Source organism: Brassica rapa, chromosome A07, assembly GCF_000309985.2.
Source record: "Brassica rapa cultivar Chiifu-401-42 chromosome A07, CAAS_Brap_v3.01, whole genome shotgun sequence".
Taxonomy (NCBI): domain Eukaryota; kingdom Viridiplantae; phylum Streptophyta; class Magnoliopsida; order Brassicales; family Brassicaceae; genus Brassica; species Brassica rapa.
This window is the reverse complement of record NC_024801.2, coordinates 17510562-17537714: the sequence shown is the minus strand read 5'-3', so window position 1 is coordinate 17537714 and position 27153 is coordinate 17510562. Positions and strand designations below refer to the sequence as shown.

Here is a 27153-nt window from a genome sequence, read left to right as displayed (position 1 = left end):
AAGTTTGGGTTCATAGGGAGGAGGAACAAAAGAACTTTCACTTGCTGGAGTTACAACTTCACCATCTTTTACTGTCTTCTTCTCTTCCCCAACCTTTCCTTTACCTTTGGCTTCCACTATCTTCTCCAAGATCTCGTCATTGATCTTCTCATCAACAATCACCACTTCATCATCTATGTTGATGGCAACCCCCTCACCTAGTTTCTCAGCATTCTTGGTGAGAGTTTTAGGAGGTAACTGCTTACCACTCCTAAGGGTGATAGCTTTGGCCTCCTTGGGGTTTTGGTCAGACTTTCCAGGTAGAGAACCTTGCTGGCGATTCTGGTGAGTGTTCATGGAAGCAAACTGATTCTCTAAATTCCTGACTGTAGAAGCAAGGTGTGAGAATTTATTGTTGAGCTCATTGTAGCTCCCATCAATCTTGGTATGAAGGTTCTTCAACTCATAACCAACATGCTTCTCACTTCTAGTCTGAGACTCCAAGATTTGTTTCAGTAAGGTATCAGTGCTGCTCTCTTGAGGAGCAGAGGAACCAGACGAGGGGTTTTGCTGAGGCTGATAGCTGCCTTGCGGATTGTTCCGAGGCTGATAACCACTCTGCTGGTTGTTGGAATAGGACTTCTGTTGGTAGTTGTTGTACTGAAAGTTGGGTTCTTTCTTGTACCAGCTACCATTGTTGTTGATGAAACACAGCTCTTCCTGACCTTCCAAACCCTCAACTTCATGGACAACAACTGGTGTCTCTTGGCTTGGGTTGCCGACAAAGTGCAGCTGCTCTTGGGTAGCTTTATCAGCAAGGAGGATGTCTATCTTATCCTGTAGAGCTTTCAACTCCTTCCTCGTTTGCTTATCCTCAGTTCTACTGCTTCTGTCGTGGTCTCCACTGTAGACTGCATCACTCTTAACCATGTTGTCAACCAGCTCCTCTGCATCCTCCTCAGTTCTCCCCAAGAAGAACCCATTACTAGCTGTATCCAGTCTGGCTCTGTACTTAGGGAGAGCACCACGGTAGAATGTGCTCAGCAAGCTCTCCTTAGAGAAACCATGGTGTGGGCATTGAGCTTGGTAGCTCTTGAATCTCTCCCAGGCTTCACTGAAACCTTCCAAGCCCTTCTGTTGAAAGCTGGAGATCTCGTTTCTCAGCTTAGCAGTTCTTGAAGTAGAGAAGAATTTCTCCAAGAATGCTTTCTTGCAGTCATCCCAAGTGGTAATGGAGTCGCTGGGTAGAGACTTCTCCCACTGACGTGCCTTATCCCCCAAAGAGAAAGGGAATAGCTTGAGCTTTAAGGCATCTTCGGACACACCATTGGTTTTTGACAACCCACAGTAGCTGTCGAACCTGTCCAAGTGATCAAATGGATCCTCTAGAGCCAAGCCATGATACTTGTTGTTCTCAATCACGTTGAGGAGTCCTGACTTGATCTCAAAGTTGTTGGCTGCCACAGCGGATGCTCGGATTCCCAATCTATGACCATGAATGTTGGGGCGGTCATAAGTGCCAATGGGTCGAGCTGCTCGCTGTTGGTTTGGTGGAACGTTGTTAGCTCCATTGGCGGCAGCATCATCCTGAGGTATGTCTCCCATATCAGTATCCAATCTCTGCAAGTGAGCCTGTTGCTCTTCTTCTCTTCTCTTTCTAGCACACTCTCTCTCTAAAGCTCTAATGTCTGCAGCTCTTGGAACTAGGTTTGATGGACCCCTGCTCCTCAAGTTCATACACCTGTAGATTAAAGGGAGGTGAAGAAAGAGAATCAGTAACAAAAGAAAATAAAAATGACTTAGTCTCAAGCAAGTGACTAAATCTCAATGTTTAAATCTACTCAAAATTTGGCAACGGCGCCAATTTGATGTTAGGAGTTTTCAAGGCTCCTAAGACAATTGTTGTAGTATAAAAGATTGTCGAACCAGTTCTGAGGGATATCAAAGCACTGAGAATGCAAGTACTCACTTAATCTAAGTGCAACCAATGATTTAGATGAGTTTTAAGCTATGACTAAAACTAAAAAGCAATAACAGAATGATACTTTCTTAACTAAGGGAAAAGAGAACTCATGGGCATAGGGATTAGACCTTGGGTGATCAAGTATCGAACTAAGGATGGCAAATGATCAATCAAACTATCAACCTTAAGCCTAGACACAATTCTAAGCAAGCTCTATGTCTAGATGAATGCTCATTTGCTAACATATCTCAAACATCAAATGTCTTTGGTTGAATAATATGAAAGCAATCATTACTAACAAGTCTATTAGCTATCTTAGCATCTTTAACAACAAATGTCTTTGGCAAAGTATACTAAAAGCCTAGAAGAGTTGTCTCAGGCATTTCATCAAACACCTTTTGGGTGGGAAATGTCTATTGATCAACTTTTGAGTGGCCAACTCAGAAGATGCATTATGAATACTCTACTAGCAAGGAACAAGAATGATCTACACTAAAACATCCTAGAACTAACCTAATCACCCTTAATCTCCCTAACCCATGAATTCAAAAGGTGATTACTCACTAATCTCCATGATTCCTCTTAAACCCATATTGGATTTTAGATTAACCATGTAGAGAAATAGATAAGAAATCAACAAGAACACAAGATGAAAGCAATGAAATCTGAATCCAAAGAGGTTTTTTACTAGTTCTCCTCTTGAAAAAAGATTATTCTTGCCTCCAATGGCTTACAAAGTACTTAACTTAGGTTTAGAAAGTGTAAAACATCAAAACAAATGACCAAAAGGTCCCTGAAAAATCATAAGTTTCGTCCAAGCAAAACACGCGGAGGGACTTCGTGGTGTAGCTCCGAGACGTAGCTCTGGGTTGGGAGCTACCTTATGGTGTCGCTCTGGAAGGTCCCTCCAAGCCTATGTTTTGGCCTCCAAAATGATTAAAAGGCGAGTGACGTAGGGGTGTAGCTCTGGAAGGTCGCTCTGGGTTGGGAGCTACCTTATGGTGTCGCTCTGGAAGGTCACTCTGCGATACTCGACCAGGATGGATATGCCTCTAGTAAATTGATCATAACTCCTTCATTACATCTCCAAATGACTTGAAACCACTTCCATTAGAAAGCTAACTCAATTTTCTGTGTCTCCACAAAATCTTAGCAACAGAAGATTTCTCTAAAGGCTCCATCCATGCTCATCTTTCACCCCCTTTTGGATCATAATGCTCCCAAACATCTCAAATCACTCCATGGCACACTCCAGCACCTAATAAGGACAATGAATGCAAAATGCAACCTAGACATGGCTAAATCCTAATCTATATGATGAAAATGCTCATGGATGAATGGATAAAACAATGTAAATATGCAAGATATCAGTCTAACATAGATTTTTGTATGGTAGATGAAAAAGTAGAATCATAAATTAATAGATTAGATGTTACATGTGAAGGCCGAAGAGGAATATTATACAAATGCTATAGATGGAAAGACATAACAACGCAAACATAGACAGAACAATATACGACTGTGAACAAACAATGGACGCAAATACAGCTAAATGCAGACAGTGGACGCAAATATAGTTGCATTATATTTCATGGAATAAGTGACGTTGTTTTCATTCGTTTTTCCAGTGCGGTAGTGACTTGTCTCGCTCCGTTAGTGTTAGTTGCGGTGAGTGGTGGAGGTTTTATGATCGACTGAAGACAAAGGTTTTCTGTTCTGCTCTACTTCTTCTCGTTGATTAATTTTATGCCTCGATGGGTTTTGTGTTCCGGTTTCGTCTTCGACAACCGTTATTTGGGTAGTCAGAGGCTCAGAGCTTGATGTGGCAGCAATCTCCTTAGTGGTGAAAGTTTCTGTTTCACCGGTTTGTTAGGGTTTTTATATAACCCGTTTAATTCAGTTTAGCTCATTTGGGGTTAATCTTAATTTTGTCCAATTCTAAATTGATGTAAGCTCTGTGGACCAAGCCCATCTCAAACTTTGATTCGGCCGATTTTTTTTTTACTTTTGTGTAATCCAAAAGAAATTAAAAATTACTTTAATGCGCAGAAAGTTTAATAAAAAAAAACGTATGGTGAGAGCAAACTTATTACTATGTTTTGAACAAACTGTTCCTCAAAATTTGGAGGATCACTAGCTCGTTTGGCACTTTTGGCTTTTTCCCCTCATGAAAAGTCCAAATCTATTTCATGGAAAGACGATCGCCACGTGATTCGATTTTTTCTGTTTATTTATTTTGTAATGAGTATTATCGTGAATTCCCCCACTATTATGTGATTATTGAGGCTTTTTTAAAGTAATATGTTTTAACATTTTTCTTATAAAAATTATAATTGAAGGGTTTACTTTACACTTCCAAAGATATGGCCACTAAGGCAGATAACAAGTAATATTAAATTGATAGTCTTTGCACGTATAACTTTTTAATAGTTTTTAGTTTATGCTATATCCATTTACTTTTCCCGAGTTTGAAGTCACATAATGAAAACCTGGAGTCATATATATATTCTGTTTGTTGAAACAGTAAATTTAACATGAAAGGTTTATTTTTATAGTAGCATTTGAAAACTGATATTACAAATTATTTGTTGAAAGGACGTTTTATAAAAGTCAAAAAAAAAATCTTCATTCAGCAGTTTAGTCATTTTGTTTGCCAATCAGAATGTAATATCAATTAACTTGTATAAATAAATAATTTGAATGGGATAATGGTTTAATAACTTTTAGTAATACATTGCCGACTTAATTATACCGTATATTATCCAAAATTGTATGTGGTTTATGAGTGGGAAAAGGGTATACTTCACGACAAAACATAAACGAGTTAAAAGATGAAAATGGGTTGAACTAAAGTGTGATTAGTTAGTTTATCGCATCTTTGAGACAGTCCACTACTTTTACATCATTTTCTTTCTACATGTTCAAAACTGGTTTTTTTTTTTTTTGCTAAACAACTTCAAAACTGGTTTTGCCACCATTAGGTTCATGAAACTCTACAGCTGGCTTCTACATTTTACAGTCTAACACAACTATGCTTATTTCATACTTGACTATCAGTTGAAAACCATAATTGTATGAACTAATTAAAGTTAGGAAAGTCGTAAAAACGCAGCATAAAAGAGATGCCAATTCTTGGACAAATCAACAGAGCTCTATATATAATGAAAATAATGGCAAAACTGAATTTAAAAGGATGGTAAATCTGAGAAGTGTATACGTGTTAATTACCTGGTTGCACTTGCTAAAGCCCATCCACGCCGACGTAGCATATGTCAACGCCGATGTTTCGCGTCCCACGTGAGACTCACAGGAGATGAGCTTCGTTCGATGTTGTAACATGTCAAGAATTCGTTAATTAGGTATAAATAGAGTTTAAAGCCTGTATATTCGTAAATATTAATGTCGTGGCAGGTAGCAGAAATTTAACTAATAACATGTATATCAAACAAAATAATACTCCTTCCATTTTTCAATAGATAACGTTTTAGAAATTTTTTATTCCAAATTAATTAACGTTTTTAATTTTTAATGTAAAAATTATTTAACATTTATATCTTATATGTTCTATAAACTTTTGTATTCTGAAGATACAATGATGATCAAATCGTATTTATTAACATGCATTACTTTTTTTTCTTTTTATAACCGTGGTGTGATCCCAAAACTTTTTAGATTCAAAGACTAATCACCACGAAATCCATAAAACTATATCATAACTATGAACCATTTACCACTATGCATTAGTTTACTATTGTACCATCATATTATATGTGTAAACAAAATTACTAGATATCTAGTGCATAGTAGTTAGTTTAGTTGAGCCATTACCAATTCTATTACTTGCCGACTTAATAAGAGAAACTCGAAAGTCATTTAAAGAAATAAATAGGAGGAACTTGAATTATATCAACCACAGTATGTTGGATGAGTACATATATACTGTTTATATGTTACTGTACATTTGAATAATTCAAGTCACAAGTGAGATGCAGATAGACGCACTTACAAGCAGCAACATCATTACCTTTTTGAAATCTTCAAACAAGAAAAACTATAATCGCTTGCCTATAAATTTCGTTGCGAAACCTTCATGTCACTTAAACTATATCACATGTTCCAGATATAGCCTTTCTGAATACATATGGCCTTTAACATAACCTCCGTGAAAACCTCCTCTAACGGAGCATGGCAAGGCGACAATCCCTTGAACTTTGCCTTTCCGTTACTCATCGTCCAAACGGCGTTAATCGTCGCCGTCAGTCGCTCCCTCGCCGTCCTCTTCAAACCTCTCCGCCAACCAAAAGTCATCGCCGAGATTGTCGTACGTAAAAACTACACTAACAAACACTAATATACATTCGTTTTTTTTGGTTCCCAAATTTTAAAGAGATATTATACATAGTTTATTCAAATTGTTGAATTTTTTTTAACTAAGATTAACTTAAAAATGTTTATGACCTCGTAAGCACTGGCTTTGTCATCTTCCCGTTATTTACGAACTTACTAGCATCTTCTTGCACTGTTTCATTTTTTTTTTTGAAGGGAGGGATCTTGTTAGGACCGTCTGCTTTAGGTAGAGACCCGGCGTATATGGACCGTATATTCCCGGAATGGAGCATGCCGATACTCGAGTCCGTCGCGAGCATAGGACTCCTCTTCTTCCTCTTCCTCGTCGGTCTCGAGCTCGACTTGTCATCCATACGTCGAAGCGGAAAACGTGCTTTCGGAATCGCAGCCGCCGGAATCACACTCCCGTTTCTCGCCGGCGTAGGAGTCTCCTTCGTGATCCGCAACACTCTCTACACCGCCGCCGATAGACCTGGATTCGTGGAGTTTATCGTTTTCATGGGAGTCGCTCTCTCCATCACAGCTTTCCCTGTGTTGGCACGTATCTTAGCAGAGCTCAAGCTTTTGACGACTCAGATAGGAGAAACCGCGATGGCTGCAGCCGCTTTCAACGATGTAGCGGCTTGGATTTTGCTGGCTTTAGCGGTTGCGTTGGCGGGAAACGGCGGCGAGAGCGGTGGGGAGAAGAAGAGTCCGTTGGTGTCTGTTTGGGTTTTGCTATCGGGTGTAGGGTTTGTGGTTTTCATGTTGGTTGTGATCCGACCCGTAATGAAATGGATAGCTAAACGCGCATCTCCTGAAAACGGCGCCGTAAGGGAGTCTTACGTGTGTTTGACGTTAGCTGGAGTTATGGTTTCCGGTTTAGCGACAGATTTAATCGGGATTCACTCGATTTTCGGAGCGTTTGTGTTCGGTTTGACTATACCGAAAGATGGAGAGTTTGGTCAGAGATTGATTGAACGGATTGAGGATTTTGTCTCCGGTTTACTCTTACCGCTTTATTTCGCGACTAGTGGACTGAAAACTGACGTGGCAAAGATCAGAGGAGCTGTGTCGTGGGGGATGTTGGGGCTTGTCGTGGTTACGGCTTGCGTCGGGAAAATCGTCGGAACTTTTGCTGTGGCGGTGATGGTTAAAATTCCGGCAAGAGAGGCTTTGACTTTAGGTTTCTTGATGAACACGAAAGGTTTGGTGGAGCTCATTGTGCTCAATATAGGCAAGGAGAAAAAGGTTAGATTTTCTTTCCCTCTAATATTCAAATATTTTATAAGTATTTTATAAGTAGTTTCTTTTTGATTTTTTTGGTTCTTGTTTTTCTTTAGTTATATAAAAAATATTATAAGAACTACAAAATTATATATAACCTAGTAACATCATTTGGACATTTGGGTCCTCTAGTCATCGTTAACTATTAAAGGTATACGATCATGTTTCTAATGGGGACAGCATATCTGCATATAAAACAAAACACGATTAGTATTTTCATTTATTCTTATCTAGATAATTATTTTAACTGTGTAGATATATTAACTTTAGGTTATACTGTAGTTCTAGTTCCATGTCGGAAACGGGTTCGGTCTGATCCAACGTTTATCTTGTTGACTGGTTTGTTGGGAATCGTTCGGGATACATTTTTTTTTATATTTGGACAAACAAAAAAATAATAGTGTAGAACCATTTAAAGTGTATACCATCTCTCTATATTTTTATTATTTGAAAAATATTTTTTCATTATGAACTTTTATTTTAAAAGTTAGAGCTGTTAAATCATTGTTACCCTTAAAAATAATTATATATTTTTTTATCTTTTTCATTTTCTGTTTTTTTTAATTATTTATTTAAGAAACATTATTAGAATTGGATTGAGACTGAATAATTTATTCTATGTTTACGGTTTAATTAATATTAAATTATTTAGTTACTTAATATTTATTTGTTAGTATACTTTTTCCTTTTTCGCGTGACAGTTCATGAATTTAAGGTGAAAAGGTAGAAAGAAATATAACAATTGAAGAATTAATAATATAGTAGAATTATATTTAAGGACGATCACCTTTGAAGAATAATGGTTACATATAGTTCCTTAGCGTTCTTTTCATTTTAAAGGAACTACATAGCAAAAACATTCCTATGAAATTTGGTAAAGAACAAAATTAAAAACTATTTTTTTTATTTCTACTCGTTCTTTTCCTTCTCAATTCTATTATTAGTTTTATAGTCACCAGTTACAGCATATGCTTCTGTGATAGACAAAACATTATTGGTAACCTATTTGATTAAGTTTAAACCTACCATGGATACATATCTAAGGCAAACCTAAATGTATTTTAAAATATATAGATAATTTATATATATATTGTTTTGTTATCTTAAAAAATATATTTTCAATCGTAAAAGTTAAAATTATTTAATGTTTGGTTTACCTTAATTTCTTACTATCATTATTATCAAAGTCAATATAATTCATCTTAGAATTTACCTTGGGAGACACTCTTTATTATCGATTTAACCCACTTTAATTATATGTTTAAAGTATCTTAGAGATATGTATTTTTTATACATATATCTATCTTCGAATTTATTAAAATATTGTTCAACTTTAAATATTACTAAAAATCTTCAAAAATATTTAATAATCAATTTTATTATATCCAGGCTTATTATCAGTAAAATTGGCAAATATTTTGTTATTCCGAAAAAATTTCGTTTCACCACTAGAAAAAAGGTTTTTATGTAAGATAAGATGTATGCAATTTCATGTTTTATTTGCTTTTCTGATGAATATTAATAAATATACTAGTGTAGTTAATTTAATAGCATACACTAGATTTTGACCCGTGCAACCGCACGGGTGTTTGTTTTCACTTTTCTATACATAAATTATTGTTTTAGAACATAAGTGGTATATATTTTTAATGTTAATCATATACTTAAATATTTATATAACTATTTCAAATACAATAATTTTATAATTTACATGTTATAATTAATTAATTGTTTAAACCGTATGTATTTACCACTTCTTATTATATATTTATCTTATTGTATTTGCATTTAGTTATTAAGCAAATTAATATATTAATGAGAAAATATATTTTAAAATTATTTTGTATTTAATGTATGCTAAATTTTGACCCGTCTTTCAAAACTGGATTTTTTTTTACCAATATTAGATAATTTATTATTGTATATATAAAAGTCTAAGATATGTTAATTTTTAGACATGTATTATATAGTTTGTTAATTTTAAGCTATTCTATCATCATATTATATTTTAAATAAATAATTTATATTTATGAAAATAAAATTTATAAATTTATCAATTGAATATAATTTTATCATATTTATTTTAGTATAATAATTATATTTTAACATGATCATGACTATAAAGTAGATAAAATAGGATACAATTTATTTATTTTCATTTTTAAACGATAAATTAAAATACATTAAGTTATTGTTTAAATATTTTTACTTAGATTTATTAGAGTTTTAAAAATATAGTATATAAATATATATTATATTTAAAATGAAAATATATTATGATTAAAGTAGTTACAAAGATTTTATATTATTAACTGTAAAGAAATACATGTAAATTTTTATACATGTATTATATAGTTTGATAATGTTAATCCATCTTACCAAAATATTAGATTTTATTTTTGAACATAAATATTTTATAATTACGAAAATAAAATAAATACATATATAAATTTAATACATTTTTTTTATATTTAGCTCAATATAATAATTTTATTTTAATATGACTGATTATGATTATATAATAAATAAAATATTATAAATTTTTTTATTTTTAATTTTATATAACTGAATATATTAATGTATAATAATATTTTAAACTAATTTCAAAATTAGCAAAAATATTTAAATATAATTTCGAAAATGAAGATCTTGTAAAAATCTTTTTAAACAGATTTGTTAGCATTTTAAAATAAATATATTTATATTTAAAATGAAAAGATATCAAAAGATATTATGATTAAAATATTTTAAAAATTCTATTTATTATTAATCTGATCTAAAATATAATATAAATTTCTATGAATAGGTCCATTAGGTCCATTTTTTTAAAAATCACACATTAATCAAGGTTGTGACTTCTGTTTTAATATATAAGATGTAAACATATAATAAAAAGTACACGTTCATATATTATCTAGGCCCTTCCCTCTGACTACGTTTTAAGATTTTCTTCTTGAATTCGAGTAGCTTTAGACAGTAAATGATTAAGTTTACAAATCCACGGAACCGCAGAACCACAGCCGAGTAATACCATTGGTTGTTTCGTTTCTCATTTTAGTGGGTGATTAATTAATAATACGAAAACTGTCAAATTAGGGCTGATTCATGTTTTAAATTTTTTCCGGGGAGACAAATCCTCTAGATTTCCCTTTTTGTATAAAATCTAACTCATTATATTATAGATTTTACAAGTTAGCAAAAGAAGGGGCTGATACATGAAATTAGCTTTTTCGATTGGGCCTATGTAGAGATGTCAAATGGGCGGGCTATAAATGGGTGGCCCGTGTCCAAATCGATATGGTCCAAAATGGACAGATCCAGATTAAACCATAATTAAAATTTGTCCAGATGGGTGAACCCAATTATATTCATGGACAACATTGGGCTTAACCACTTGGACAATGGGCGGCCCAATAAACTTAAATGTCTAGGGTTTGAAAAATTGGGGGAAAACACAAATCACCTTTTTTTTTTCTTCTCGTCTCACTCTTGCGATTTTTTTTCGTGTTTGATTCTTCCTCTTCGAATCCTCGTTTTCGATTTTTCCTCTTCGAGTCATCGTCTTCGATTCTTCCTCTTCGTGTTCGATTCTTCTTCCTCATCTTCGTTCTTCTTCGATTCTCTTTTGATTCTTCACCAACTTCTGATTTCATCATCTCTTAAGATTTGATTTTTCGTGATTTGTGTTATGGGTTTTCACTATTAGCTACTGATTCGTATCATCTAATAATATTGTGTTATGGGTTATGTGTAGTGATTTGTGTTCATAACGAAGCTGGTGGCGAGTCTGGCGATTGTTTCTGTTTCCGCAAGTCAGACGAAATTACGAATCTTTTAAACTTATCTTGTGTTTTTTATAACTTTGAAACATGAAGTTTAAAACATAAAGTTTAAGTATATGACATCTTTAAAATTAAAAATTTAATAATCTTTAAATCTTTAAAACTGAAATTATGTTGTTTACATTAATTGGACGTATGGGCCGCCCATGAATAGCCTAACAAATCATGGTCTTATTTGGTTATGGTCTCATTTGGACATAGTTCTATTTGGGCTTCGACCAAAAATGTCCAGCAAAAAAATGAAACCCATTCGGACACACCCAAACCCGCCCAACCCGCCCATTTGACATCTCTAGGCCTATGTTACGTAATCAGTCACCTTTTCGATTGGGACAATGTTTACGTAATCAATCACCTCGTACAGTTCCATTTTCGGCACCACAAATCTTCTTCGATTTGCACCACAAAAGAAATAAAAAAGCGACAGAATGGAACAATAATGATTACCTATTAATATGACTATTATGTGGATATGGATTAACCGTACGTGCGTGGGGTTGTGTTTAACTAGGTGCTAAACGATGAGACGTTTGCGATACTGGTGCTAATGGCACTCTTCACAACGTTCATTACGACGCCGAGTGCAATGGCCATTTACCGACCGGCACGTGGAATCCACCGCAAACTAAAGGACTTGTCGGCGAGCGAACACTCCTCCTCTAAAGAAGAGCTTCGCATCCTTGCCTGCCTCCATGGTCCAGCCAATGTCTCATCCCTCATCTCTCTCATCGTGTCCATCCGAACCACCAAGGTTAATTTACATTTCTTTATGTCTCTTCCTGTTTACAATCTACATACAAATCTATGGATGATCTAATGCGTAGACATAACTATAATGATATGTTCTACGTAAAATGTTTGCTTTAGAGCATGTTTAATGGGGGTTTTTAGGGTGGAGTTTTTATCGAAATATAAGAACCCGTCTCTTATCTTATTCAAGAACCGGTTCTTAATTAAAAGTTAAGAGACGAATTTTTATATTTCGATAAAAACCCAACCCTAAGAATCCCCATTAAACATGCTCTTAGAGTTGGACAAAATATCCGAGATTCTAGTTGACATGCATGATACATGGACCCTAACAGTTTTACTTAGGATTTGGATACCTAAGATATTGACGAATACGATGCGTGACATATTTGTGTTTCCTTTTATATACCAACTACCAAGTCAAGACTACTGTTTTAAAGTACCTAAAGATTCTTCAAAACTTGAATCAAAATTAACATTGATGTTATAAAAAGATAAAATATGAGGCTTTATGCATATTTATCATTTATATTATGTGGTTTGAGACAATTACTAAACATTATTTTCATTCATTTGAAGCCAAATGTTATATACATATTAACAGGAACCACTAATATTTTGAGTATTGTAGTCGAATGTTTCATCTCGATAAGTCCATGACCGGCCCTACACGTAGTATGTAGTTTTCTTTTGGGAGGGGTACTAATCTTGGTTAATATGGTACTTATTTTGGCAGATACTGAAGCTAAAACTGTTCGTCATGCATCTCATGGAACTAACGGAACGATCCTCGTCAATCATAATGGTGCGAAGGGCCCAGAAAAACGGTTTTCCTTTCGTCAACCGCTACCGTCACGACGAGTGTCACAGCAGCGTTATACGAGGCTTCCAAGCCTATCGTCAACTAGGCAGAGTCGCGGTCCGGCCTATTACAGCAGTTTCTCCATTACCTACAATGCACGAAGACATTTGCCTCATGGCAGAGACCAAGAGGGTCACAATGATCATTTTACCTTTCCACAGACGATGGAACGTTGATCATGGTCATGGCAACCACCAAGACGGAGGAGATGGGAACGTACCGGAAAATGTTGGTCATGGTTGGAGATTAGTTAACCAGAGAGTTTTGAAGAATGCACCGTGTTCGGTGGCGGTTCTTGTTGACCGTGGGCTTGGGTCTATTGAGTCCCAGAGTTCGAGTCTTGATGGGTCGAATGTTGTCGAAAGGGTTTGTGTGATTTTCTTTGGTGGGCCTGATGACCGTGAAGCTTTAGAGCTCGGCGGGAGGATGGCTGAGCATCCGGCCGTTAAAGTTACCATTATGAGGTTTTTGGTGGGGGAAAAGTTGAGGAGTAACACCATCACGTTGCATCCGGCACCGTCTAAATGCAAGGAGAAGAATTATGCATTCTTGACAACCAACGTGGATCCAGAAAAAGAAAAGGTTTAACTCTGTTTTTGCTTATTATGGTATTTTAGTATGTCTTGACTTGTCTATACAAATGAACAAAACCAAACCCGACTGAACCCAAACTGAACCCGATTAGATATTTGAATGTCCATGTGCAAAGATTTTAATCTGTTTTAATATATTTTTATTGTTGAAAAATTAGGAATTAGACGAAGGAGCATTAGAAGATTTCATGAGCAAATGGAAAAATATGGTGGAATACAAAGAGAAGGAACCAAACAACACAATTGAAGAAATACTGTCAATAGGAAAAAGTCAAGACTTTGACCTTATAGTGGTTGGAAGAGGGAGGTCACCGTCCGTGGAGGTGGCTGCGTTAGCTGAGCGTCAGGCAGAACATCCCGAGTTAGGTCCTATCGGGGATGTGCTTGCCTCATCGAACAACCATGTTATCCCATCAGTCCTTGTGGTTCAACAACACAACAAAGCTCATGTTGAGGAGATTACAGTTTCCAAAATTGTTAAAGAGTCTTCTTTAAGTACTGATGGAGATGCAAATGTATGATGTAGCTACTTGAACTTTACCTTAATGGTTAAAGTGGCAAGATTTGTAGAAAGAGTATTCTACATATAAATAACAGTGATTATGCATCTTGTAGGAGAGCCTTTTCATGATCTCTTTCTTTGCATCTATATAGTACTAAGATGCTGAGTTTTTGCTTACACATGCAAGTGACAAAGGAAAACAGTGATGTAAGTGGCAAACTAGTAGGACCCGGCTAAGCAGATTCAAGCTTTTCTCAAACTATACAGTCACTTATCAAAATGATTACGATAATTTTTAAACTTGAAATCCGACAACATCACAAGGTTCACAAAACTAGTGGTAACTCTTGTAACAAGAGAAACAATTCAAGAAGTTTTCAGACCATAGCTTTTTATTTATATATAAACAAGAGAGAGAGAGAGGAGACAAAGCAGTAAGGAAGACGCACGTGCGTCATTCATGCCACAGACAATTCAAGAAGATGCGGCTACAATAGACGTTTGTGTGGCCCATCCGAACTTATTATCACGACTGTGTTTGCTGCGAGAAGAAGAAGATTTCTTGTCTTTGCTGCCACGGGATGATGAAGATGAAGAATTGCTGCTCCCCTTTTGCCCCTTCTTTCCATTCTTCTTCAAGCTATCTCTGCTCTTTGATTTCTGCGGTTGCTGTTTCTTGCTCCTCGTGTGAGATACAAGGGAGGGTGGAGGATCATACACATCTTCAGCCCATGACACACTCAGCTTCTCCAGGGGCTTGCCATACTTCTCTCGGCTGCCTTTTATGGCTGGGATGACGGTAACAGCGGTCATCTGTTCTTGGGAGTATAAGAAACACAAGTCAGAAGCAGCCAACATGTACAGGGAAACCCAGATAAAATCATTACACTACTGTATACGTAAATTGATTTTATCCAACTACTGATAGATATATTACACAGCCAAAATCCAAGAAATGGTACTTTTTTCTCTTTTCCGTGTCTGAAATACTGAATTTTCCAGATAATTAAGTCGGCAGTGACGAGTTCTTTTAGGCATCTACGACTAAGATATGTGGAAAGTGATGATCACAAGCCTAAAAATAATGGTACTCTATAGGATTGTTCAAATCATAAAGTCCGTTATTGTAGAATTCTCCAATCAACTGGTATGCATTTGCTTCGTGCAGGCTTGATTATTAGTCTAACTATTCTGCATTAAACACTAAAGCCTAAAGGGTTGGCCAATAAAACAGAACCAACGGATGTAAAAATTAACTCACACTCTCAGCGGTGGCAAGGTTCTTCTTGTCTTCACCTTCACCATCATCAACCGAAGACTTGAGAATCGGTTTGATGATGTATTTGGAGTCTTCATTCACATATTGGTGTATATAACCACCACTATCATCCCCATCAGACTCTTGAGCATCGTCAGATCCAGTACCAGAGAAATGACTCGAGCCATTATTACAACATTTATTGGAACTAGAAGCAGAAGTGCTCGTAAGGTGCGACTCTGCATCTTTGTGATCCAAGCTCATATCCAATTATAGCAATAACAGTAACTGCGACCAACGATATCAAAGTAACATCAGTGATTAACTTAATCAACAGCACTCTGTATCCAAGAAAAATTCATATACATAAATAAATACCTAAGGAACGATCACTGCCTAACAAGGAGAGATCACAAGCTCTCTTCTTCAATTAGCTTTTAGAACCAGACCAAGGTGGAGATGGAACAAAGGGATCTACGAGAAAGAAAAAAAACGAGAAGGGAGGGAAAGATCAACTAAGATTACCACGCCAATCACTCTTTTCGAGAGGTTTCAAACGATTAGAAGAATGATAAAAAGTCAACGAAGGAACCAAAGAGAGGAGGAGTAGATCGGAGCTCAGCCGCATTATATCTTTCTATTTAGGCTCTTCGAAACCCTTATAACCGAAGAGCTACCCGGTAAAAGAAAATGGCCAAATCTACTCGTAAGAATTGCAGAGATGTTTGAGCTGATCAGTGGGTACAATCAATCATTCGGATCATCGAAATCACAATCAGATCCCAAAGAAAGAGCTAATCTGAGAAGACGAGACAGGATGAGGATGGAACGACATTTTTATAGCGAAAGAAAGGTCAACAGACAAATATCCAAGGCGAAAGACGTGGTCGCCTTTTTAGCGACGAATCATAATTATACACGTGTACACTTCATGGGCTTGGCATGTCATTATTATTAGCCTAAAATAGTCTATTGCATGATACGAGCCATCTCCCATATAACACTATTTTTTCCTCTTTAGTTAAGTTTACTTAATACTAGTGGTATTTTGTTTTATGTTCTAATGAGTTCAATATTGTTTTTATATCTATTTGTTAGTGGTTAATGATAGTAATATATTATTTTGTCTTGAAGTTAAAGTTTAAGAGAAATATTGTAAGTGGTTTTCTGATCGATTCAATAAAAATAGAATAAATGTGTTTGTTTTGTGATTATCTTGTTTGAATGAAAATAATAATTATTTTATCCTCTTAATAACAATCGTCACATGTTTTGTCAATGTCATGGATGTGGCAATCTATTAAGGGTTTCATTTTAGATATACTGATTAATAATTATTTTGTTTTTATTTTGAATCCAATAACTGATTTTTCATGATCCAACATTGATCGGACCTGAATTAACTATTTTATGAGAATAGCTAAATCGTCTAAGGTGTGCGTTTTTGGTATTTTGCAAATCGTATTTTGTTTAACTTTTGTTTTTATTTCAAATCATTTCATAATATATTAGGTGTGAATCATTATTTCCGTTATTACTATTTTTATATGATTGTTAAGATTGTTTTACTGGAGTATGATATGTTTTTCTTTTGGCGGTGTAGATTTTTACATCTACAGATTTTATTTTAAGTCATATATTGTTATTATTGTTCTTATGCATTTTTCATATTATTTTGTATTGTGTCTTCCGTTTGGACAATGCCATTAAACAATTTTTATTTTAATATCAATATTAGATTTATGTTCAAGGCCTTTTGGAATTAATGAGATAACCTTTTTAAGAATCAGTTTTATTTTGTTTTATTTTTATATTTTATTCTCATCCTATTGTTTTTTTCTATTTTTTGGTTATGGTTTTTCATCAATATCTTGTTAATTTTAGTTAACATGAATTTAGCAATTAAAAGAGAAAACATGTTAAATTCACTCTTTTGTTTTTTAGTTGATCTTGGTTTGATGAAACTTGAAAAATAAATATTATGAATGGATTTGTAATGAAGTTTAAATGGTTTAAGGAGTGGCCTCTTATTTGTTGACTGGGTGCAACAATGGATGTTGCAGGTTGAACAGGAACAAATCAGTTTATTTTGTTTTGTGCGTAAACTTTTAGTTACAATGAAAGTAGACTGGGTAGTAATGTGGCTGCTAACCTCCTATGTTTGTTTCCCGCTTCAAAGAATCTGTCGGAAGAGTAAGACGCAGTGATTAGTGCATGTTTTCTTTGCCAACTGCAGTTAGAAAAAAACTGAGAGTTCATATTAACTGGCTACGACGCTACGTTAGTGTGATAAGCCCAGTAAAGAAGTACAACAAATAAACATGTTACGACGGCCTAAATCATTACATTGTGACCATAAAGAAACTTGTTTATTGAGCTAATGGGTCAAATAAAATCAGAAAGCCTAGATAAATAAAACAGATTTGTTAGTCCACAAAATAAATAGATGATATTAATTTCTTAATCAGAAAGTGACAAGTGTCACAAAATGCCCTATGTAATGTGATGAGGTGGAGGGCTAAGGTGAGATAAAACACTCCTTTATATATATATATAGATATTTCACTATATTGCAATGTAATTTTTTTTTTGAACAACCAATGTAATTTTATTATACAGTGAACCAACAAATCCAACTTCATAATAGAATTACTCTATTTTAGTGTAAAATATAGATGAAATAATAGTGTTCCATTAGAGATGATATGATAGTGTGTGTTTGTTTAACACCAACATCAATGATCAACAATACTCTTTTTGTTTTAGTTTAATTATCGTTGTAAAAATAAATTTTTTATTTCAAAATATTATAATTTCGATATAAAATTTATTGATTTTATGTTTTAATCTATTTTTATATTGGTTAAAAACTAAGAAATATTTTTTTAAATAAGAAATATAAAAGACGTTTATTAGTTTTCTAACATTAAAAGTTAAGAAACGTTTTTTATATTATGCTAAGACATATGTTTGTTAGTTTTAAACATGCTAAGAAATATAAAAGACATATTAAACATGTTTGTTAATTTAAAAGCAATATAAAAGACATACTCCCTCTGATTTTAAAAGATGCATATTCTAGACTTTTCACATATATTAAGAAAACTCATTAAATATGCATTGTTTTTTGTGAATAACAATTTTTCATAACTTTAAACCAATAGAAATTCAATAAATACCATTAATTTTTTTGTAACTTACAATTTTTCATAAAATCATACATTGAAAAAGTAAAAAATGTATCTTTTTGAAACAATTTTTTTTTCCAGAACATACATCTTTTAGAAAAGGAAGTATTAAGCATGCTCTTAGCATTGACATGTGTTTGTTTACCACCAACATGAGTGATCAACATGGTCACTAAATTAATAACACGGTTAGATTAGAAAAGCACGGGGCTTACCTGATTAGTTTCAAAGAAGCTTTCGTCAATCCCAAAAAGTGCCCCTTCCCTTTTGTCCTCTCTTTCTATTCTCCTTCAATTCGTAATGGCTCATTCTCCTAATCGAGGGTGAATTATCATGCACACCCTCAGCTTCTCGAGTGACTTGCCGTGCTTCTTTCGACTGCCTCTTTAATGGCTGGAAACAGACCAACCACACTCATCTGTTTGTTAACTTCACTACAATTTACTTTCAAACCATTGAGAATAGATATATATCCAAAACTGGAAGACTACCTTTCTTTCTCATTTCTGAAATATGAGATCTAAACCAAAAACGTAACTACGACATTCAAAGTTGGGGGTAAGTAAAAAAACACCTAAGAATGTAAGCAACTAGTGGCTAAGAGAGCAAGTAACCCCTTGTATAGGTTGGACAGAGCTTGAAGAATCAAAGCCCTTATCAGAACAGAGAAAGCCATTGTTATGCTGCCATTATGTATCTCCTTTGCATTTTATGTATCTTCCGCTACAGTGTTTTATGATAAGCAACTCCAGATGGAGAAGCAAATCTTGAGATATGATCCCGTAACCGTAGTATAACAGTATTAAAAAATTTAAACTCTATATTAACTGCTAAAGTTCTTCGTTTAATAGCTTTGATGAAAGAAAGAGAGAACTAAATAGTTTAGAGTTTATCAATTCGTTCGATGAGACAAAACTTAAAACTAAAAAGTAACTCGAAAAGCTGTTTATTCAAATTCCAAACATCTCAACAATCGAAAATCATTTCAAGAAGATTGATTTTTACAAGAACGGCCCAACCAATATTAGAAAACCCAGAATCAAGACAAAAAAAAAAAAAAAAGAAGCCTAATTGCTTGTGAATTTGGTAACAGCCTTCGTCCCTTCAGAAACGGCGTGCTTCGCTAGCTCTCCAGGCAACACAAGCCTAACCGCCGTCTGGATCTCCCTAGACGTGATCGTCGGCTTCTTGTTGTACCTAGCGAGCTTCGAAGATTCCTGGGCGAGTTTCTCGAAGATGTCGTTGATGAAACTGTTCATGATCCCCATCGCTTTTCCGGAGATTCCGATGTCGGGATGAACCTGCTTGAGGACCTTGAAGATGTAGATCTTGTATGTCTCGATGCTCTTCTTCGATTTCTTCTTCTTCTTCTCGCTTCCGCCTTCCTTCGAGATCTTCTTCTCCGCCTTTGGTCGCTTCTCCGCCGGGGATTTCTCGGCTGGTTTCTTCTCTGCCGGTTTCTTCTCTGCCGCCTTGGGAGCCATTATCGGTTATGGAGAGAGATTGAAACTGAGATTTGAGAGAGGGTTACAATGTTCAAAGATGCGTCTGTGGAAGAGAAGGGAAGAGCAGGATTTATTTATATAGATACTTGTGGTGGAACTTATTGGCTATGTTGCTTCACGCGGATTGATGACGTGGCGTCATTAGATGATTAAATCAACGGATGAGATCTCTTACATGCACTTATCCTTTTTAAAATAATGGATCAGGGATCTATCTTGATAACTACTATTTTGATGGGCCTTTATATTAGAGGGTCGGGCCCTTATTCGCGTCATTAACATTTTTTTATAGTTCACCTTTTTCACCTTGTTGTTAATACTGAAACTGAGGTTTTCAATACATCTGAAGTACTGGAAAATGAGTGATTTATGAAGCCAACAACATATATAATAAACAGACAAGAGAAGAGTTCAAAGCTTTTGGGATCAATGATCATAACCCTGTAATCTTTGCGCTTTTCATCAATATGTATTGTAAATTTGGATTAAGAACAACGTCGGGTGATTTTTTTATAAAGAAAACAGATTCAACCATGCGTTTACTGGTTTAAATAGGACGGAAGAGAACCAGTAAGTCCACCAACGCGTTATGTTTTGTTGTCCACAAATCTGAAATCTTCCCGAGGAATGTGACCTCTCTCACTGCCACGCTGCTACTAAGAATTTAGGCCCTGACAATTCACATGAACCATGTAAATACGGTGACTGATTAAAATATATTTACGATATGTAAACACAAAATGATCATGGTACAGTTGGAACCAAAGACGAAACAAGAGTACAATCGAGCAGGTACTTGTAAGAAAATCGTTATGAACAGCATATGAAAAAGCAAGAGTAAAACCTAGCATTATATATAAATACCACAAGAGTAGTTTATCACACCGCATGCAAGTCTAACGTTTATTGTCTTTCAACTTTCATTATGTGCTGTTTATATATATGAAGATTTATATACAACACTGGCATTAAGGTTTTTGGACATAGCACTCAAGACCTTATAAGTCAACTACATATGATCTGGTCAAGCATTAATGGCAGTTACCTAACAGAGCTTGCGCCCGTCATTACCAAGCTAACAGCAAACAATCATCCAAAAACATATGAGCCATTGTTATATTTCTCACTCAACTCATCATCTATACATGACCCTGCAAGAGGCTATCCTATCCTATCCTAAGACTTGTACAGAATCAACAGCAGAACACGGGGACTGGGTAGTTAGTGAAGGACGAGTAGGCCCAAGGCCTGCTGTTCAAGGCCCAAGACCAACACAGATCTCTATCCAACGGTGCAGATCTATTCCCTCTCCTCTAAAAAAAAACCAAAAAAATATATATTCAGAATCTTCTTCGTTCGAAAATTCAACGGCCGTCCGGTTAATCTCTATCTCAGTTCTCCGATCAGATCTGGTACTTCTCCTTCGCGATTTGAATTGCTCTCTCTCTCTCTCTCACTCTTTTGCTTAAGTGTCTTTGTAACATTGATTGTTTTGCATTACCAGTTATCTGCTCGCGATGGCTGCTCCTCCTGCTAGAGGTCGGGCTGATTACGATTACCTCATAAAACTTCTCTTGATCGGAGACAGCGGTACGTTTCTTCATCCCCGATCGTAATACTGCATCTTATTCAAAATCGATTTCATATCCTGTTGATCGATACTCGTGATTTGTCCTTGTTTGAAGGATAGGATCGACACGTCAGTCAGTGATTTGAGTTTTTCGATCTTCCATTTGAGAAATTAGGCCTAATGTGATCTCGTAGATTTGAATTTCATCAGCTTAGGCTTTGATTTCTGATAAGAGATATTGAGACTCTACCTAGTTTTCTATTTTGCTTGAGAATCTCAAAACGTATATAGCAACAGTGGATAGGTTAATATGTGAGATGAAATTTTAGAGAAAGAGTCATCGAGACGAGAGTATTGAGGAGATTTTTAAGCCGAAGTTTCTCAACAATTTCGGATTCAGAGTTTAATTTGTTTCCGTTTCGTTCAGTAGATCATTTGTGTGTGTTTCGGATTGAGTATTGTTGAGAGTTTGTGAGGAAATCAATACTAAACTCTATCAGTAACGAACTCTCATTGGATGTTTTTGGGACAAATTGCTTAGAATAGTCAGTAACTTTGTTAGTGTAACGCATACTCCTTTCCTTGAGCCAAATTTGTCGAATACTCCTTGTGTTGATTGCTTTGACTGTTTCACTATGTTCAGTTCATGGATCATTCCAATGGTTTGTGCTTTATCTTCCTCTATTGCTTTTATGGACACATTTCGTGAATGTTACCAGGTGTAGGTAAGAGTTGCCTCCTCTTGCGTTTCTCAGATGGCTCCTTTACCACCAGTTTCATCACAACTATTGGGTATGCTCTTCGTTACATGACTCCTCTTCTCTATGTAGTTGTCTGTGCTTGAGTTTTTGTTGTTGGCAGAATTGATTTCAAGATACGGACTATTGAGCTGGATGGGAAGAGAATTAAGCTGCAAATCTGGGATACTGCTGGACAGGAGCGGTTCCGGACTATCACCACTGGTTTCTCTTTTAATTCCTCTTACTCTTATATATATATATATATATATATTCATTCTCTTTCCTTTCCTCACTATGGTGGGAATCTCACCTATGTGGTTTCTTCTCATTGCAGCATACTACCGTGGAGCCATGGGCATTTTGCTCGTGTATGATGTCACCGATGAATCATCTTTCAACAGTAACTACTTACAATTTGATTGATTCATTTTATTCCTTGTGCAACTAACAATCTCTTCCATCTCTTCACCATTTATTATTTTATAATCAAAATTTATTTGTTCTTTTCTATCCATTGTTTCCAGATATCAGGAACTGGATCCGTAACATTGAGCAGCACGCCTCTGACAATGTCAACAAGATTCTAGTGGGGAACAAGGCTGATATGGATGAAAGCAAACGAGTCTCTTTTTCTCTCTTTTACCTCTTCCCTTGTGTCTTCCTACTAATTTGTACATGATGATTGTGTTTGGCTGATACACTGATTTGTTTTGTTTCCCAGGCTGTGCCAACATCTAAAGGCCAAGCTCTTGCAGATGAATACGGAATCAAGTTTTTCGAGACCGTACGTTGTTACGTGTCAACACATACAGGAAAATGTCCCAACTCGTTTCAGTTTAGCTTACTTTGATGAGTTTGATCTTGCAGAGTGCCAAGACTAACTTAAACGTTGAGGAAGTTTTCTTTTCAATTGGTAAAGACATCAAGCAAAGACTTGCAGATACCGATGCCAGAGCTGAGGTTCGTTGAGCTTTAAAATTTATTTTCACCGTCATTAAGTGGAGCAATAGAGTAATGAGTCGAGAGCTTTAGTAATCATATGATAAGTCCTGGAGTATTAACATTATCGATTTTTATATCATTTTATAGCCACATACAATCACAATCAACCAATCAGACCAAGGTGCAGCAGGGACATCTCAAGCTACTCAGAAATCAGCATGTTGTGGTTAGTAAAAAACGCGTCCACGGCGCCAGTAAAGGAGAGGATCTATGTGCTATGGTGTTTTCTACATATTCTTTATAACTCTTATGTTCAGACTTTAGTACTCATTGCTGGAATCATAATAATTTGTTTGATGAATTTGTGTATACATAGATGACATATAAAAGAATGAAAGTAATGTTTGACAAGAGAAATTACAACTAAATTACAAATCCTAAGTGATATGCACAAATAAAAACTAGTTTACAAACTTAAAATCAGCCAAATTCTTCCCAAACACATATACAAGATCATTCTCCAATGGAGTTAGATTCAAATCCAAGCACTTGCTGGTATTACATCGGTTCAAAACCGGATAAACCGTAGACGAGACAACCGGTTGTTCGGTTCTCATGCTCTCCCTGTGCTTTCTCATGTGACCTCCTAAAGCTTGACCTGTCCCAAACATTTGACCGCAGATTGAACACTTATGCGCAGCATTCTCATTGTAACGATGCTTAACTTGTTCTTGGTCAATACTCAGCTTAGGTTTCTTGTGGCTGGCTCTGTGACCTCCTAGAGCTTGGAACGAATCAAATTTTCGATTACAGGTTTTGCACTCGAATTGGTTATCATTGGTTCTGCTTCGGGTTGATTGCTGTACCTCGATTTGCTTGACCACGAAACTCTGAGATAACATCATGAGACTTTTTACTATGTCTAAATCTGTGATGGATTCTTCGTAGTCGGACCGGTCTCTCTTCATGTTATTTTCGGTTGATTATGTCTTGAGAAGAGAAAAACCAAGATAGAACGAGTGATTTAGGTTTTGGTTGGTTTACCTATTAACAGTTGTAAGAGAATCTTAGTAACGAAGATTAGAAAGTCTTTTATAAGCAAAACAAAGAACGTTTCAGAGATTGTAACTTTCGTATTGGACCCCAAAAAGTCGTTTAAACTCCTATTCAAATAAATTAAGCAGCATTACTGGTTTGACTAAGGACAACATGTTAAATCTATTCGCTACTAGGCACATTTTGATTTCATTTATTAATCAGAAATTGCGTCCAAAAGATAATAAACAAATAATCTTTTGTTTTTTGTTTTTTGTTTTTATAAACAACTAATCTTAAATTCAAATTATAGATAGTTTTATAATCGGTAATTTTTTTATGAAGAATCATGTTGGCAGTTCTACTTACATCCAAATCTACTTGTTTCTAATCGGTAATTTTGATATGAAGAATCATGTTTATGAAGAATCAATTACTTTACGTAATTAATATTAACTCGCATTTTATCACAACTGAATTACAGATCTTTTGCTGTAAGAATATTAAATGAACTCTAAATAAAACAGCTGGTCTAAAGCTGTTTCCACATATACATTAGTTAGTTGCACATTGTTATGTTGTTGGCTTCCAAATTAGTAAGCAAACACGTTATTTTTTTTATTGACTCTGCACCTAAATGAGCACGTTGGTATTTACTTTTGTAAAGTAAAACGAAAAGTCAAATGACTGCATTCTCCAAAAATCAAAATCTGACAACTACTCTTCGGCGGTGTTCAAAAAAAAAGAAAAAAGACAACTATACTCTTCGGCTACACACTCTTTGAACGCGGAATCTATAGACTATACATTATATGTATAATGTAGGGATTTTTGCAAAATTGACCTACAACTTAAAGTCAAACACAAAACTAACCTCCCTTTTTTTTGAAAATTGGTTTTGCCCTATTCACCCCACAAGTTCAAATAATTTACGAAAATGCCATCAATTTTTTTTTTTCTTTTTTTTTCGAAAATGACATTTTTACTCTCTCACCCTCATCATCTTCAAGTAATTACAAGATTGCCATTGTCATCAATACCACAACCACCATGAACAACCAATTTGAAGCTCTTAATGCTCCCAAAATCGATTTACCCTTCTTCTTTTTCCATTCTTGTGAACTAAACACAACATATCTCTCACTTTCTCTCAACAATGAGCTAAAAAAACCCAAGATTTTGATTCTAAAATTTTTATGGTTCATAGAGTCATAGAAGCTAACGATTATGGGTGGGTGACTTTCGTTTGTGATTCTGTGGGCTTGGAGAAGCCTTATGTATGCTAAGGAACTTATCTCACCAATTTAAGGTATGACATCGAGTTTTTTTCCAGATCTGTTCGTCAGACGACTTACTTGGGAAGTCGTCTGGCTGTAGACGACTTACCTTTCAGTCGTCTGGCTGTAGACGACTTACCTGGAAGTCGTCTGGTCAACGCAGAGGTTATTTTTGCAATTGACTTTGAAATCTGTAACCTGAGACGACTGAAAGTTAAGTCGTCTACTATTGTTTGGTTTCAAAAAAAATTCCAAAGAACCTAGACGACTTACATTTCAGTCGTCATAGGTTAGTTTTGCATTTGACTGGATAATTTCAGAAGTTTGACTTCCCCAGACGACTTACATTTCAGTCGTCTGGCAAAAATTAAAATAATAATATTTTTTAAAAGTAGACGACTTAAAGTTAAGTCGTCATAGGTTAGTTTTGCAATTGAAAAAAAAAACTTCAAGATTTAATTATACACAGACGACTTATAATTCAGTCGTCCACCAGACGACTTAATTGTAAGTCGTCCAGGACTTTTTTCCGAGATTCTGGTCAAACCTCGTAAATCCTGGACGACTTACATTTCAGTCGTCTCGTGGACGACTGAATTATAAGTCGTCTGTATATAATTAAATCTTGAAGTTTTTTTTTTCAATTGCAAAACTAACCTATGACGACTTAACTTTAAGTCGTCTACTTTTAAAAAAATATTATTATTTTAATTTTCACTAGACGACTGAAATGTAAGTCGTCCAAAAAGTCAAACTTCTGAAATAATCCAGTCAAATGCAAAACTAACCTCTGACGACTGAAATGTAAGTCGTCTAGCTTTTTTGGAGTTTTTTTTTAACCAAACAATAGTAGACGACTTAACTTTCAGTCGTCCAAAATAACAGATTTCAAAGTCAATTGCAAAAATAACCTCTGCGTTGACCAGACGACATATAGTTTAGTCGTCTAGACAACTTAGATTGAAGTCGTCCGCGTCTTCTCCACTAGTTTTTAAGTCTTCTACATTAGTTTTTGAATAACTTGTATTTTTAAGAGTGATAAGTAACTTCAAGATATGTAAAACTCATATTTACAAAATATGTTCTCTTCCTTAGTTTTACTAAATTTGACTAAGTTTTTCAATGCAAACTTATAAAAAATATGATATGCTTTGACTAGTTACTATTGTTTGTTTCCATCTCTTACCAACATTCTTGTTTATTATGATGAGAAAAAGGCCATTGGAGTTTATTATTGCATATGAGAGATCCAAAGATAAGAAAAAGGCTACTGAAGTCTATTATTTCATTGATTTGTAAATGTGTAAACACATTGTTAGCACATTTAATACATCTTGGAAAACATTATTACTGATTTTACAAAAAATTCACAACTAAAAGAGTATACATGCAATTCACAAAACAGACCACAAACAAAACTATTATAGATCATTCATCTACAAAGACAAGCTTGGATTCCACTTGAGTAGACAAGACCAGACAACTTTTAAGAAGTCCAGACGACTTCTAAGAAGTCCAGACGACTTCCAGGAAG

At 35.2% G+C, this 27153-nt stretch overlaps 5 protein-coding genes and 1 non-coding gene across 8 annotated transcripts; 3 read left to right on the top strand and 3 right to left on the bottom strand.

Annotated features, from left to right (window-relative positions):
- The first annotated feature begins 1039 nt into the window (after positions 1-1039).
- LOC117126932 lies at positions 1040-1146 on the top strand. The gene has a single exon (XR_004449693.1). It is a non-coding gene; the product is annotated as a small nucleolar RNA R71 (small nucleolar RNA).
- Positions 1147-3397: 2251 nt separating this feature from the next.
- LOC103829948 (cation/H(+) antiporter 20) lies at positions 3398-14281 on the top strand. The gene is made up of 5 exons (XM_009105632.3): positions 3398-6263; positions 6485-7519; positions 11909-12148; positions 12884-13591; positions 13761-14281. Exons 1-5 carry the CDS (start codon positions 6084-6086, stop codon positions 14121-14123), a joined length of 2526 nt encoding a protein of 841 aa, XP_009103880.1. The 5' UTR covers positions 3398-6083; the 3' UTR covers positions 14124-14281.
- Positions 14282-14375: 94 nt separating this feature from the next.
- LOC103829947 (nuclear exosome regulator NRDE2) lies at positions 14376-16241 on the bottom strand. Its single transcript, XM_009105631.3, has 4 exons — positions 15955-16241; positions 15741-15836; positions 15366-15650; positions 14376-14917 (listed from the first exon to the last, which is right to left on the bottom strand). Exons 3-4 carry the CDS (start codon positions 15624-15626, stop codon positions 14579-14581), a joined length of 600 nt encoding a protein of 199 aa, XP_009103879.1. The 5' UTR covers positions 15627-15650; positions 15741-15836; positions 15955-16241; the 3' UTR covers positions 14376-14578.
- Positions 16242-19473: 3232 nt separating this feature from the next.
- Positions 19474-20120, bottom strand: LOC103829945 (histone H2B.8). Its single transcript, XM_009105629.3, has one exon. The coding sequence runs from the start codon at positions 20032-20034 to the stop codon at positions 19618-19620; it is 417 nt and encodes a 138-aa protein (XP_009103877.2). The 5' UTR covers positions 20035-20120; the 3' UTR covers positions 19474-19617.
- Positions 20121-21209: 1089 nt separating this feature from the next.
- On the top strand, positions 21210-23724 carry LOC103829943 (ras-related protein RABE1a). Of its 3 annotated transcripts, none has more exons than XM_033275082.1 (9): positions 21210-21464; positions 21556-21645; positions 22345-22417; positions 22487-22587; positions 22700-22765; positions 22890-22987; positions 23087-23149; positions 23233-23325; positions 23455-23724. In XM_033275082.1, the coding sequence occupies exons 2-9, from the start codon at positions 21573-21575 to the stop codon at positions 23536-23538; spliced, it is 651 nt and encodes a 216-aa protein (XP_033130973.1). In that variant the 5' UTR covers positions 21210-21464; positions 21556-21572; the 3' UTR covers positions 23539-23724. The 3 variants fall into 3 exon arrangements, with proteins under 3 accessions (XP_033130973.1, XP_009103875.1, XP_033130974.1); XM_009105627.3 differs by having other exon boundaries at positions 21215-21467; positions 21560-21645; XM_033275083.1 differs by lacking the exons at positions 21210-21464; positions 21556-21645 and adding an exon at positions 21727-22013 and having other exon boundaries at positions 22205-22417.
- On the bottom strand, positions 23664-25137 carry LOC103829944 (zinc finger protein ZAT18). The gene has a single exon (XM_009105628.3). It carries the CDS (start codon positions 24273-24275, stop codon positions 23769-23771), a length of 507 nt encoding a protein of 168 aa, XP_009103876.1. The 5' UTR covers positions 24276-25137; the 3' UTR covers positions 23664-23768.
- Between the last annotated feature and the right edge of the window lie 2016 nt (positions 25138-27153).